This window comes from Argopecten irradians, chromosome 7 (genome assembly GCF_041381155.1).
Source record: "Argopecten irradians isolate NY chromosome 7, Ai_NY, whole genome shotgun sequence".
NCBI lineage: Eukaryota > Metazoa > Mollusca > Bivalvia > Pectinida > Pectinidae > Argopecten > Argopecten irradians.
In genome coordinates, this window is record NC_091140.1 from 43710331 (window position 1) to 43724785 (window position 14455).

The following is a 14455-nucleotide window of genomic DNA, read 5'->3' on the forward strand; positions in this document are numbered from 1 at the left end:
CGGTATAAGAAGCATAGCTCCACACCACCAAGATAAATTCACCATTAGTTTTCCTTGATGGACCGGCAGCATCACAAACACTGTCAGATTGAAAGCATACAAACAAAATCTGTTTTGGAAGCTAAACTTTATAAAATCTATAGTAATACTGTCTATTTTGCATTCTTCATTCTCACCATATGAATAGTAAATTACAGTACCCTTTTTCTGAAAACAAGATTAAGTTTTTTTTTGCAATTTTGCTTTAAATTGTTTACCCAGGTAAAAGTTGAAGTTATGGACTACTGGCAATGACACGATACACTTTTGACAACCTCTGACCTTTGGGTGAAGGTCAAAATGACCTTCTGATAATTACATTGCAATGCACCATTGTATATGGATAATTCAAATGTATTACTTTCTATATAATTGCTGCAAACTTTTTTTCAAAATATTAAAAAATCTTTATCAATTTTATTTGTCTTTTTTTAAAATAAGAACTATAACAAATACCACTGAAAATAAGAATAATTGATAATTTTCACACTAGCTTCACACACCTACATGTATAATATAGATAACTTTATATGTTACATATATACCATACCCAAACATACCAAGTACGAAAGAGGAAAATGTGAAAATTTTGAAGTTCATTTTATTTCATACTCTTAGACTAAACTGTTGATCACAGTCACACATGTATACATGTATCATTATGTTTCATATCTCTTTTTATAGTTTTACATCAATTTTCAATGAAATTGTCCAAATTCTTCTTTTCAATTATTGCTAAACATGCACGAAGTGTACTGTATTGTATCATTTTTTAATCCATGATTGTGTATTGTTTATTGGATCTAAAATTAAATTTTTTTCAATGTGTTGTGCATTCAAAAGATTGTGCTAGTTTTTACCTACAATAAATGTTACTATTAAGCTCTGATTAAAACTAAAACAGGAGCGGGTAAGGCAACCTTTCATATCGTTTACCAACCTGTTTTTGCGGCTAATTTATTTCTCATTTCATCCCAAACAACTTTTTCACAGAATTTTAATTTTTACTCTATAGACTCAAACTGTTCTGATATACCTGTGTTTAATGCATATTTGCAGTGATTAAATATGTGAAAGTTTAATGCTCACAAAAATAGGTGGTTTCCAGTATGTAACTTGTATATCTAGGTATTTTCATGGGGATGATATATTTTTGCGATTTAAAAGATCATTGATTGACATGACTGCAAAATTTTTATCTGTGAAATGATAAAAATTGCTTAAATTATATACATTAAAGTCAAATAAAAAAATTTGATTCACTAACATTCAACTTTCCTTGTTTTTGTTCCAAATCACAAAAATTTTGTCCCGCAAAAGTAACCAACTGGTACACAGTATTTTATTAGTACATTGGAAGCATATACAGCCAAAGCATGTTACTAGTATAACTTTCATTCACATAACTTTGAAGATATTCAACATTTCCAACAAAAACATAGGACGGTGCCATCACTTTTTAATGAAATCAAACAACAATATTTCACCATAATCATACCTGGTATACCCCAATCACTGCAGAAACAGATAACCTAAAGCCATTTATTTATACGGATCAAAATTTTCGCGATTTCATCTGAAATTCAGAAAATCATATGTTAGTGATTTTATTTTAATTTCCACAATGATATCAATTTAAGTGTAAATATCAATCTACAATATTTAAAAATTTTGATGATCAAATTTTAGGATCATAGCTATCTCCCACAAAATCGCGAAAATGTCATCACCCCAGAAATGACCTTCTATATGGTATATGTATTGAGAACATTCTCTACACCCAAAAATACTGGATCTAGTATATCCCCACCCTTATTCAACAGTCACATGTTTTCTGTTGTGCATATATCGTAAACCAACTTACTTTCGCATGCGAAATGTGAAAATTAAGCCTGCGAAAAAGTGTCAAGCATAAAGGTATATCAGAACTGTATTATGAAATTAAATTGTTTTGAAACATGAAAATGTAATTAAATTGTCCTGAAAGTAAGCTGGTTTTCAGTTAATTTGGAATTCGATCATCAATAAATTGTTACAGAAATAGTCAAACCTATTTATAAAGTCAAACCTATTTATAAAGTCAACCTGTCTATTAAGTTTACCTGTCTATAGAGTAAACCTGTCTAAAAGGACCATATTTCAGTCCACTTGAGTGGTTGTTATAGACAGAATATACATATCTGTACATCACCAGACTTCAGGATTTCTAAAAATGAGCAATATTGTTAAACCCACAGGTTTATCATCAGAAATTAATTATGTACTTTAATCAGTTTGATCATATGCTGAGTAATGCAAGACACAAACACATAGTAATTATTTTACATTGTTAATACAAAAATGTCTCCATTTTAATTACAAATCACACTGACTGCAAATCTGATTTAAAATACAGATCTTTAGCCTTTAAAACTATAGTGGTAAAGAACTGCCAATAATCAGAAAACGGGTTTCAATCCTTATAAACCCAAAAGAATTTTTTAGCCAATCAAAAACTGTTTCTCCAACATGTATGGTAATAACTGATCTTTTCATCCTTTTGATATTTCAGAGTTACTTCCCCTTCGTTTCATTCTATTAGTACTGATGAGAGAGTGGAATAAAGGGGAAGTAACTCTTAGAGAACAGAATGATTTTCATCAGTACAGTGTATAATTAGACAGGCCACCAGTCTCTAGAATATTAAGGGGAAAAATCACTTAAACTTGGCTTGATTATTTTGGTCTCTACAACATGTCTGATTCAAAGTTTCGAACTAGGGGGAGATAATCTAGTAAAGAGTCTTATCAACAACTAACGGTCTGGTGGTCAGTCTACTGTATAATGGACATAACCACATATTTATAATATATAGGATGATATTTAAATATTACTCAGAAAGGCAATGATCTACAGTACATTGTTGAAGAAATTTGAATTAGAGGATTTAAGATGTGACAATCTGAAACAGTTTGGCACACAAGGTTTAACTCACATACAGTATTTAATACAGTACAGATTATATACTTCAACCATCAAGAATTTAGAATTGCTGTAAGCTTGGAAAAAATCCCCTTCTAATGCGTACCCACGAATATTTTTTTCTGTATCCCTCCATTTTCTTTCCTCATCTTGGTTTTTTTTTAAACCATACTCTCCTATTTTTTAACTTCCCTGTACAACACTAGTGGTTATAGAGGCAAATAGTGTAATACATATATTAATTTACGTTACACATACATATTTTAAATTATTGAAAGTGCTTGTTAGAGTCAGTGGGCCTCGCCCAAAAGACTTGTAAACATTGATATGCATTGGGCTTCTTTGTTGTTGGCATTTGTATCTGAACAAATATGGTGTACTTTGAACAGCTGAAAATGGTTTCAAAAATATCTTGAAAAGATTTGAACATACAGCAAACAAATGAGACCATGTACGTTTGTAATTTTGAATTAGATCCGGTATAATCCATAACAGAACCATGTTTTTGTTTGATTTAGTGTTGCATCCTAATAACAGCCTGTTTATTAAAAGACAAACCAGTTTATAAAGGACGGAAAATGCCGAAGATTAGAGATCCAGAGCAAAAAATACTGACCAATGGTCAGTAACTGGCAATCAACTGCCCCTTGTTTGTTTGGAATTCCCAATCTGTAGGTGAAGTTCTAAAGAAAATGTGTCGAGACACCTTAACTACTAGGCCACCATGAGCCATAACCAAAATTAGGAATCATGCTAACGGTATTTTCTGTACTGTAAACTTAATATTACATAATATCATTGCTAGAGGTAGCTCCTACATCTAGAAATTATTATCATTCACTCATTTCAGCATAATACAGGGCAATCACAACCAGAGAGGCTAAAGGTTCTGAAGTTTGTTGATAAACTCCAGGCATGCGGTTGATGCCATGTACCGGGTATTTGGCAACTTAGAAAACTAACACTTTGGGTTATGATCCCTTGTTTTGTAACTGATTATTTTTCTTTTACCCTGTTTGGCCATTTTGTTTATCATATTGAAGTTTCATTAATGTCAAATAAAGTCTACATTTTTTTTTCATCTAATGAACATTCAACTTGGCATATTCCCATGGTATCAACTCATTAAAAGCATAAATTTTGTTTAGCAGTATTCTATATTTAGCACTCACAAAGTCCAGGTATTCATGTCTGCAGGGTAAGAGAAAAATTATACAGAAAACTGACCATCATATATTACACAATTCAATCTACATAAAATTTTCAAGATTTGAAAAAAGATACAATCAATGGATTTATTTATTTACTTCATGAACAATGAGCATCTTAGGTTATTTATTTCCTAACTATACAAACAACGTCTTCGCAAACCAAGAGTTACGATCCAGTAAAAATCATCTTCATGTGATAAGAAGAGTATCGTACACTCTTGGTAAGGGAAAAGGCACGAACAATGGCACAAACAATCTCCTAAACAAAGCTTTAACAAGAACTGATCGAAATCACGATGATCTTTTAAACTTGTGGTTTTTGTTATCATCAACACAGAGGCCTACAGCTTGAAACAGTACTGCATGTAAAGATGGTTAAACCTATGTTAGACATAAATACAATTAAATTAATGCTTCATACACTACTGTTTGTAGATAATTTTAACCTCTCACACAATTGATATGTAGACATCTGCTTTTACTATTTATCATTAAAAAAAAAATTGTATACTGTATTTTTTAACATGAAAATTCCCTTTGTTGGATCTATTTTAAAGTTACTCTGAAAGAAAATTTTTTCTGTATCACTGCTTCAAGTATTGACCTACTCCAACAATGTTAAAGGTTTATGACAATCAGAAGCTTTTGAAACATTACGTTGTGTCTTACTAGACTGATGTCATCAGCACAGTATTGTTTACAATTGTAATAATCAATCAGCAGGCCCTCACGTAATGGGAGTCAGACTGATTATCAAGTTTGTAGCGTATCTTCTTAATGTCAATTTCAAATGGTGAAAAATCAGGTTGTCTGCCTTTGAAAAATGACAAAGGGTCAAATTTCATAACGTCGGTCATGATCAATTATGCATGTCTATGCCAATCACAAATAGATGCAAATACTTGGACATTGTGAGACATGACTGACTTCACATTTTCTATCAAAGTTTGTTAACACAGACAATAATTTTCTGACAAAGGACCGTCTGTTATGGCGCTTGAAGCCCTGAATTTGATTTCTCATGCCTATGGCTTCAGGTATGCAATTTTGTGAGATTTTTGGTTCTTATGCTCAAACTTTCTCTATTTGATGACCCGACCGATCAATCTGTTTAATATGTTATTCTAAATTGTCCAAAGAAGGGTTAACCCAGCAAAATCAGATGAGTTCACAATACAGGTATTCTCAAAATAACTCAAAAACTCAAAGCCTTGAAAGAATGTATACCTGGACATTTTGTACCATACAGTGTAACTATAGCAGTGTCTTGTGGCTTTTTTCATAATTAAAAAATGTAACAAAATAATCTACAAAGTAAACAGATGGTATATTTCAAATATTAGAATACTCCCATTCATCACAGCTCTCAGTAACAAGTTTTCCCCGATTCCATCCACACACATCACACACACAGGGGGTGGCACTACGGTTGCCGAGGGTTATGGCGGTGAATCATCCACGTTGAAATGTGCCCCCTGCGTCACTTTACATATTTTATATATATAATACATACTAAACTCATTAAGCAGTCTTTAATCAATATAGTCCTTAGCTTATCAGATTATCCGTTGCACGTCCAATATCCCAATTGCAAGTTGACAAGGAAACTCTAGATTTATGCTGAAAATTAAAAAAAAAAATAATCAGTTTTTATATCTTTTAAAATGAATAACACCTAAAATTACCATGATTAACATATAAAATCAATGCTTATTTAAATGTTATTTATGAAGCAAGTTTTAGACAAGTCTCATGAAATCTCACTTGCACTACCTGTATGTCAAGTTACTGAATATGTATTAACTCAATCAACCTGTAATTTCAAAATGGACAGGTCTAGCCTTTGCTTTGGAAGAGTCTAAATGTGTCCTCTGGTGTGAAAGATTTAAACTAAATAACAAAATTATTATCATCTTGTCTTCCCCAAAAGTTTTTCTTTTTTTTTACATGAAAAATATTGAAATAAATAAGAAAACAAGAGGCCCATGGGCCTTAACGGTCATCTGACTATTAGTACAATACAACATAATCGTTTAAAGATTTTAGCCTATTTGACCACTGTGACCTTGATTGAAGGTCAAGGTAATTCATTTGAACAAACTTGGTAGTCCTTCATCCCAGCATGCTACATGCCCAATATCAGTACCCTGGGCCTTCTGGTTCTTAAGAAGAATTCATTTAAAGATTTTAGCCTATTTGACCCCTGTGACCTTGAATGAAGATCAAGGTCATTCATTTGGACAAACTTGGTAGCCCTTCATCCCAGCATGCCACAGGCCTAATATCAGGTCTCTAGGCCTCATAGTTATTCACAAGAATTTGTTTAAATGATTTTAGCCTATTTGACCCCTGTGACCTTGAATGAAGGTCAAGGTCATTTATTTGAACTAACTTGGTAGCCCTTCATCCCAGCATCCTACAGGCCAAATATCAGTACCCTGGGCCTTCTGGTTCTTGAGAAGAAGTCGTTTAAAGATTTTAGCCTTTTTGACCCCCGTGACCTTGAATGAAGGTTAAGGTCATTCATTTGAACAAACTTGGTAGCCCTTCATCCCAGCATGTCACAGTCCCAATATCAGTACCCTGGGCCTTCTGGTTCTTGAGAAGAAGTCGTTTAAAGATTTTAGCCTATTTGACCCTCGTGACCTTGAATGAAGGTCAAGGTCATTTATTTGAACAAACTTGGTAGCCCTTCATCCCAGCATCCTACAGGGCAAATATCAGTACCCTGGGCCTTCTGGTTCTTGAGAAGAAGTTGTTTAAAGATTTTAGCCTTTTTGACCCTCGTGACCTTGAATGAAGGTCAAGGTCATTTATTTGAACAAACTTGGTAGCCCTTCATCCCAGCATGCCACAGGCCTAATATCAGGTCTCTAGGCCTCTTAGTTATTCACAAGAAGTTGTTTAAAGGATTTTAGCCTATTTGACCCCTGTGACCTTGAATGAAGGTCAAGGTCATTTATTCGAACAAACTTGGTAGCCCTTCATCCAAGCATGTCACAGTCCCAATATCAGTACCCTGGGCCTTCTGGTTCTTGAGAAGAAGTCGTTTAAAGATTTTAGCCTATTTGACCCTCGTGACCTTGAATGAAGGTCAAGGTCATTTATTTGAACAAACTTGGTAGCCCTTCATCCCAGCATGCCACAGGCCTAATATCAGGTCTCTAGGCCTCATAGTTATTCACAAGAATTTGTTTAAATGATTTTAGCCTATTTGACCCCTGTGACCTTGAATGAAGGTCAAGGTCATTTATTTGAACAAACTTGGTAGCCCTTCATCCCAGCATCCTACAGGCCAAATATCAGTACCCTGGGCCTTCTGGTTCTTGAGAAGAAGTCGTTTAAAGATTTTAGCCTTTTTGACCCCCGTGACCTTGAATGAAGGTCAAGGTCATTCATTTGAACAAACTTGGTAGCCCTTCATCCAAGCATGTCACAGGCCCAATATCAGTACCCTGGGCCTTCTGGTTCTTGAGAAGAAGTTGTTTAAAGATTTTAGCCTATTTGACCCTCGTGACCTTGAATGAAGGTCAAGGTCATTTATTTGAACAAACTTGGTAGCCCTTCATCCCAGCATCCTACAGGGCAAATATCAGTACCCTTGGCCTTCTGGTTCTTGAGAAGAAGTTGTTTAAAGATTTTAGCCTTTTTGACCCTCGTGACCTTGAATGAAGGTCAAGGTCATTTATTTGAACAAACTTGGTAGCCCTTCATCCCAGCATGCCACAGGCCTAATATCAGGTCTCTAGGCCTCTTAGTTATTCACAAGAAGTTGTTTAAAGGATTTTAGCCTATTTGACCCCTGTGACCTTGAATGAAGGTCAAGGTCATTTATTCGAACAAACTTGGTAGCCCTTCATCCAAGCATGTCACAGTCCCAATATCAGTACCCTGGGCCTTCTGGTTCTTGAGAAGAAGTCGTTTAAAGATTTTAGCCTATTTGACCCTCGTGACCTTGAATGAAGGTCAAGGTCATTTATTTGAACAAACTTGGTAGCCCTTCATCCCAGCATCCTACAGGGCAAATATCAGTACCCTGGGCCTTCTGGTTCTTGAGAAGAAGTTGTTTAAAGATTTTAGCCTTTTTGACCCTCGTGACCTTGAATGAAGGTCAAGGTCATTTATTTGAACAAACTTGGTAGCCCTTCATCCCAGCATCCTACAGGGCAAATATCAGTACCCTGGGCCTTCTGGTTCTTGAGAAGAAGTTGTTTAAAGATTTTAGCCTTTTTGACCCCTGTGACCTTGATTGAAGGTCAAGGTCATTCATTTGAACAAACTTGGTAGCCCTTCATCCAAGCATGTCACAGGCCCAATATCAGTACCCTGGGCCTTCTGGTTCTTGAGAAGAAGTTGTTTAAAGATTTTAGCCTATTTGACCCTCGAGACCTTGAATGAAGGTCAAGGTCATTTATTTGAACAAACTTAGTAGCCCTTCATCCCAGCATGCCACAGGCCTAATATCAGGTCTCTAGGCCTCTTAGTTATTCACAAGAAGTTATTTAAAGGATTTTAGCCTATTTGACCCCTGTGACCTTGAATGAAGGTCAAGGTCATTTATTTGAACAAACTTGGTAGCCCTTCATCCCAGCATCCTACAGGGCAAATATCAGTACCCTGGGCCTTCTGGTTCTTGAGAAGAAGTTGTTTAAAGATTTTAGCCTATTTGACCCTCGTGACCTTGAATGAAGGTCAAGGTCATTTATTTGAACAAACTTGGTAGCCCTTCATCCCAGCATGCCACAGGCCTAATATCAGGTCTCTAGGCCTCTTAGTTATTCACAAGAAGTTGTTTAAAGGATTTTAGCCTATTTGACCCTCGTGACCTTGAATGAAGGTCAAGGTCATTTATTCGAACAAACTTGGTAGCCCTTCATCCCAGCATCCTACAGGGCAAATATCAGTACCCTGGGCCTTCTGGTTCTTGAGAAGAAGTTGTTTAAATTTTTTAGCCTTTTTGACCCCTGTGACCTTGAATGAAGGTCAAGGTCATTCATTTGAACAAACTTGGTAGCCCTCCATCCCAGCAACCTACACGCCAAATATGAGTACCCTGGGCCTTCTGGTTCTTGAGAAGAAGTCGTTTGAATAAAAAGTTTACGCACGGCGCACGGCGCACGGCGGACGGCGGACGGCGGACGGCGCACGGCGCACGACGACGGACGGTGCATGATGACAATAGGTCATCCTGACCCTTCGGGTCAGATGACCTAAATAAAAATGGAATTATCATGAAGTTTTGAAAATTTGTTTTGAAAGCATTAGGTTGACCCAGTAATCTGATATACGTTTTTTTTTATTATTTCTAGACGCCTTTTCTATCTCAAAACATGGTACTTACTTCGTCAAATCCCATGGTTTGTAATTGTTTTACAAGGTCTTCATAAACTGGATCTATATTTGGGCCTGTAACAAGAGATAGATGCGAATCAGTCTGATCATCTTCACAATTTTGAATCCAGAGCCCAAAGGGATATTCTTTCATTAAATTATTTACATCCAATACTACTCAACAAAGTTGTTAAACAATGGGACTAATTGATGTACCATGTGATACCTCATAACCTTTGTGCGGGACTATTATTTCTATTGGCGAGGGAATGACATAAGATGATATCCCGCGCTAACCTCATTTCTGTGTGAAGATTACAAAGAGTTACATTCCATCCCCACTGGTGATACCAGTCCCGCAAAAACGTTATTAGGTATCATGAGGTACATGAATAAGTTTCAGTCAATACAGTCAAGTCATTCTTGTTTTCATTGCTGACACATCTTAAGCTTCTTGCTGGTTAAACCTAGCTCTAAAAGCGCCTTATTTGGGTTAAACTAAGATATCATAGACAAGAGATCCCAGAGGGATCTTGGCACCCACCAAAGAATGATCTATGTCTGACAATGGAAAGAGGGATCTTTTCCCTGCTTTTCAAACTTTTTCAAAAAATACTACATATAAAATTTGACACAGATCGCTTGAGTACTTTCTGAGAAATAGCGGTAACAAACTTCAACAATGAAATCCAAGATGGCAGCCGATTGGCCATCTTGTTGACTGATCAGTCCCAAAGGCACTATGCACAACTAGGGCCCAAGGATACCCTACGTTTGGAGTTTTAAGAAAGATCCCTTCAGTAAATTATGAGAAATAGCAGTAACTATCAAAATCCAAGATGGCGGCCTGGCGGCCATCTTGTTGACCGATCAGTTACAAAATGTAATATGCACAACTAGGACCCTTGGGGAACTTTCATATGAAATTTGAGAGAGATCCCTTCAGTACTTTCTGAGAAATAGCTGTAACAAACTTCAATTATCAAAATTCAAGATGGCTGACTGGCGGCCATCTTGTTGACCAATCGGCCCCAAAATGCAATATGCAGAACTAGGGCTCTAGGGGAACCTACATCTGAAATTTGAGAGAGATCCCTTCATTACTTTCTAGGAAATAGCGGTAACAAACATTAACTAGGCACAACTAGGGCCCTAGGCATACCTACATATGAATTTTGAGAATGATCTCTTCAGTACTATCTGAGAAATAGCGCCAAAAAGAATTGTTAACGGACGGACGACGGACCACAGACGAAAAGTGATTAGCATAGATCACCAACTGATGATGGTGGGCTAAAAACAAGGTTATATTTTTCCAATTTGAAAATGCGGATATACCACTTAAGAGCAGGAAAAATCCAAGCCTTAAAATACATGATTAATCTACTCTTAATACCTCCTGCATATTTATTTGTCCAATGTGTAGCCGTCCGTCTAAAGATATCATTATTTTCTTTGTACTGTTTAGCGACTACAGCATCCTGGGGATCATCAGGTTCAGCTGCTGATAGTAACGCCTGAAGAGAAAGTAAAACTGTCCGCAACGTCATGGCTGCAGCCCTGAAAAATCAAAATACACTTAATAACATGGAGTTAATTTAAAATGGCTAAAATATATATAAATGTGAACATGGTTGAAAAAAAAAGCATCAACATATTTTAGGATAAATTCCATATTCTTATATTACAGAGTAATCTGCCCTTGTGGTTAGGCACTAATTGTGATGTTATGTGGTTTCCAGGATGTCATATTTTTCAGAGAAAACGTCCTTAGTTTCACTCTGACACAAAATAATGTCACAATCGATGCCTACCTGTAGCACCTGTAAGGGCAGATAACTCTGTAATACGCAAAGATGGAATTATCAGAATATCTGTTAGCTTTATCATAGCAGTGGACATGCACAAAATGCATTTCATTTCTGCAAGCAGAGTGTAACGAAATCAAATTCCTTAGCTTGTAAAAATACTTGCGATGATGAGGGTTATGTTTTGCTTTAAACTTTTTTTACAACTCTGTAAAGATTTATTGAATTTAAGTCTACTTGAGAAGATTTATAATCCTGTAAAAATACATATATCAATGGTATATCATATAACTTTTACTATGCATTTCGTGTCATATGTTTTTGTGCTAAAATATGCTTGAAATAAAAGCATTTTCTGAAAACTTTGACAAAGCGATGATTTTAAATGAGCAAAATCATCAAAGTATCACTGTGCTTGTTTGTTCCAAATCATTTTTGTAACAGAGAACTGGAGGGAATGGCAATTTCTCACATTGCTGTTGCAACTAAGAAATGTACTTATACGTATCTAAAAGTTTTACCAAAACGACATACATACCATTGATCTTTTAAAATATCAAGACAAATTGCTCCCGTCACTGAACTAATGTTAGGATGCCAAATTTTGGTGACAAATTTTACCTGTAAAACAAAAAGATTCTATACTGATCATATATCTAATATATCTTCAAATACTTTTGAAAGAAATATTCTCTATTGATTCATTAGTTAAATAAACCTTTGAGCAATATATTTGGTCTTTGCATGTGCAAAAGGAGCAGGTCGGTGTGGTTTGTAAATAGTGTTAAATTTTGTTTCTGTCATTCAGCTGAGCATGCTTCTTTGGCTTAGTTGATAGAGCTGCAAATTTCCACACTGAAGACTGTTCTTCTACACATATTACAGAGTTATCTGCCCTTGCAAATACGTATTGATTATGATTTCTACATTTTTACGCGGAAAAATTATGTTTCACTGAGTGATCAAACTCATGAAAACTTGACATGACAATCAATACCCACTCACATAGGCAGATAAATCTGTAATAAAAATATACAGAATAAAACCTCAGATGTTATCAAACATGAACAAATTTCACCCACCTTTGGAGGATTAAATGGATAAGTTTCTGGTATCTTGATTTCAAGCAGAAACTTCCCACCTTCATACGGTGTATCTGGTGGACCAGCTATCTCCCCTTTTAGTTCTGTAAAGGAATCATTTACTAGCTCCACATTTATACTGCATTTGGCTACCTGTATAAACAAAAACAAAACAAAAATTTGTTTTGAAACAAATCTATTAAAATCCTATAAGAATTATATAAATCATAAACTGACATTGGCTTAAGTCAAATTAAAGTATAGACCCTGTTTAATCATTTTCAAAGCAACATTGAAGCATTTTTCAAGCATTTTTCAAGCACTTATTTTAATTGTCAAGGTACACTTTTGTATATATATTTTAATATTAGTAGTGTGATATTTCTATATTTAAGGTATACATAGAAAGCTTCCTCACAGCAGGTACCCAGGCCAGGTACGTACCGGTGATGTCTATATTATTATGTTTATAAATCAGACAAAAACACTGATATTTTAATAATTGAAAATTCAATTCAAGTACTTTTCCAGAACTGACCCAATATTCCATCGCCTGTGCGCACCATGTTTATTAATGGGGGTCATGATGTTCATGTGATGACCTGAATAGTGTTTAAAATGTCTAGCTTTATATATACAGGTAAACATAGTACATCCACGCCAACTCTTTGAAGAAATTAAAGAAAGACATCTAGCAAGGTCATACAATCATCCATGTAAAGAGCATCCTGAATACAGAAAAGCCCAAGTTCAAAACCCTGATCTGGCCACTATAGCTAGTAAATGTTCTCTCACTTTCCCCAGTCTAGCACCACATAGAAAATTGCCATAGAGGATATGACATATCATATAAGATTATAGGACGCAAGTGGCCCACCAAAGGAAGGCACTAAAATAAGCAGATGTGATGGATCTTTGTACAGAAAGGAATTATAAGACATAATGGTTCTTACTAATTTTAAGTTTGGGGTGAGAGTTTGTTATCCAATTGAAGAACTTAACTTGGTAGCAATTTTTTCATCAACAATATGGTAGTTATAGGAGCAACAGAAATGTACATATCCTGTTGTTGTGGATAAGAAATGACAGTAGCTGTGTGGAGGTCAGAAAATTAACGACAGGGGATCTAGTCTGATCAGTTCTTGTTGAGTGTTGGCCCACTCTCTCAAGGATTAGGTTATTCAAGTTTGGGGTGGAATATATATAATGTCCAGTGAAGGTCAAGCAACATGGGCATCACAGCTGTTTGAAGGTAAACTATTATTTTAAGCTACCATGTATAACAGGATGTCTAAGTAAGTATATGTTTTGTCTGCTATCAATTACAGTACTATTTTAACATTTTAGCAATTATCCATTTTAGACAACAAATGAATTATGCAATTAATCAGTGAATTATCTACATAATTGATCCGATATAATTATGTTTATTTAAATAAAATGAAGAGCATTAATGATGTACAATATAGTGAATATATTCTTAATTATGATTGGTGAACACAGTAAATATGTGATCAATATCAAACTAACCAAGTCGAAATTGGTGAAGAAAGCACCTGTAACTATTCGTAATCGTTACAGAGTTTGCTAAAAAGCAAAGCTCATCAAAGGGTTTCCTTTGTCATTATTTTTCGGTTTACCAATGACATACCACAAAGTCATAATGAACAAAAACTGCAGTCATTTGATATGCTGTATCAATTTTGATATTTGAGAAACTTGGGGGGGGGGGGTGTTCCACGGCTTACAGTACAGGGGAAAGCAACGAACAGATAAGTTTTAGCCCATATATTCATGAACGTCTCACCTCTTCACTTTTCACCACCTCTTTGAATTCTCGCTTTATTCGTTGAGTTGCTATGTTTGCCATGGGTAAGTGTTGGATGAGAAATACCAAACAGAGCTAACAAACCACTTCCGGTTAACGATACTAAAACGGAAGTCGCATAAAACGCAAAACCGAAACTCGACTGAATCTTTCCTATCTTTCATGATATCGTGAAATAAACAAACACTGTCATTT

General features: G+C 35.4%; 1 protein-coding gene across 1 annotated transcript; it reads right to left on the reverse strand.

The window, feature by feature from the left end:
- Nucleotides 1-1424: 1424 nt before the first annotated feature.
- Nucleotides 1425-14388, reverse strand: LOC138328542 (ubiquitin-conjugating enzyme E2-22 kDa-like). The gene is made up of 6 exons (XM_069275394.1): nt 14240-14388; nt 12433-12585; nt 11889-11971; nt 10939-11102; nt 9553-9617; nt 1425-5831 (listed from the first exon to the last, which is right to left on the reverse strand). The coding sequence occupies exons 1-6, from the start codon at nt 14300-14302 to the stop codon at nt 5760-5762; spliced, it is 600 nt and encodes a 199-aa protein (XP_069131495.1). The 5' UTR covers nt 14303-14388; the 3' UTR covers nt 1425-5759.
- Between the last annotated feature and the right edge of the window lie 67 nt (nt 14389-14455).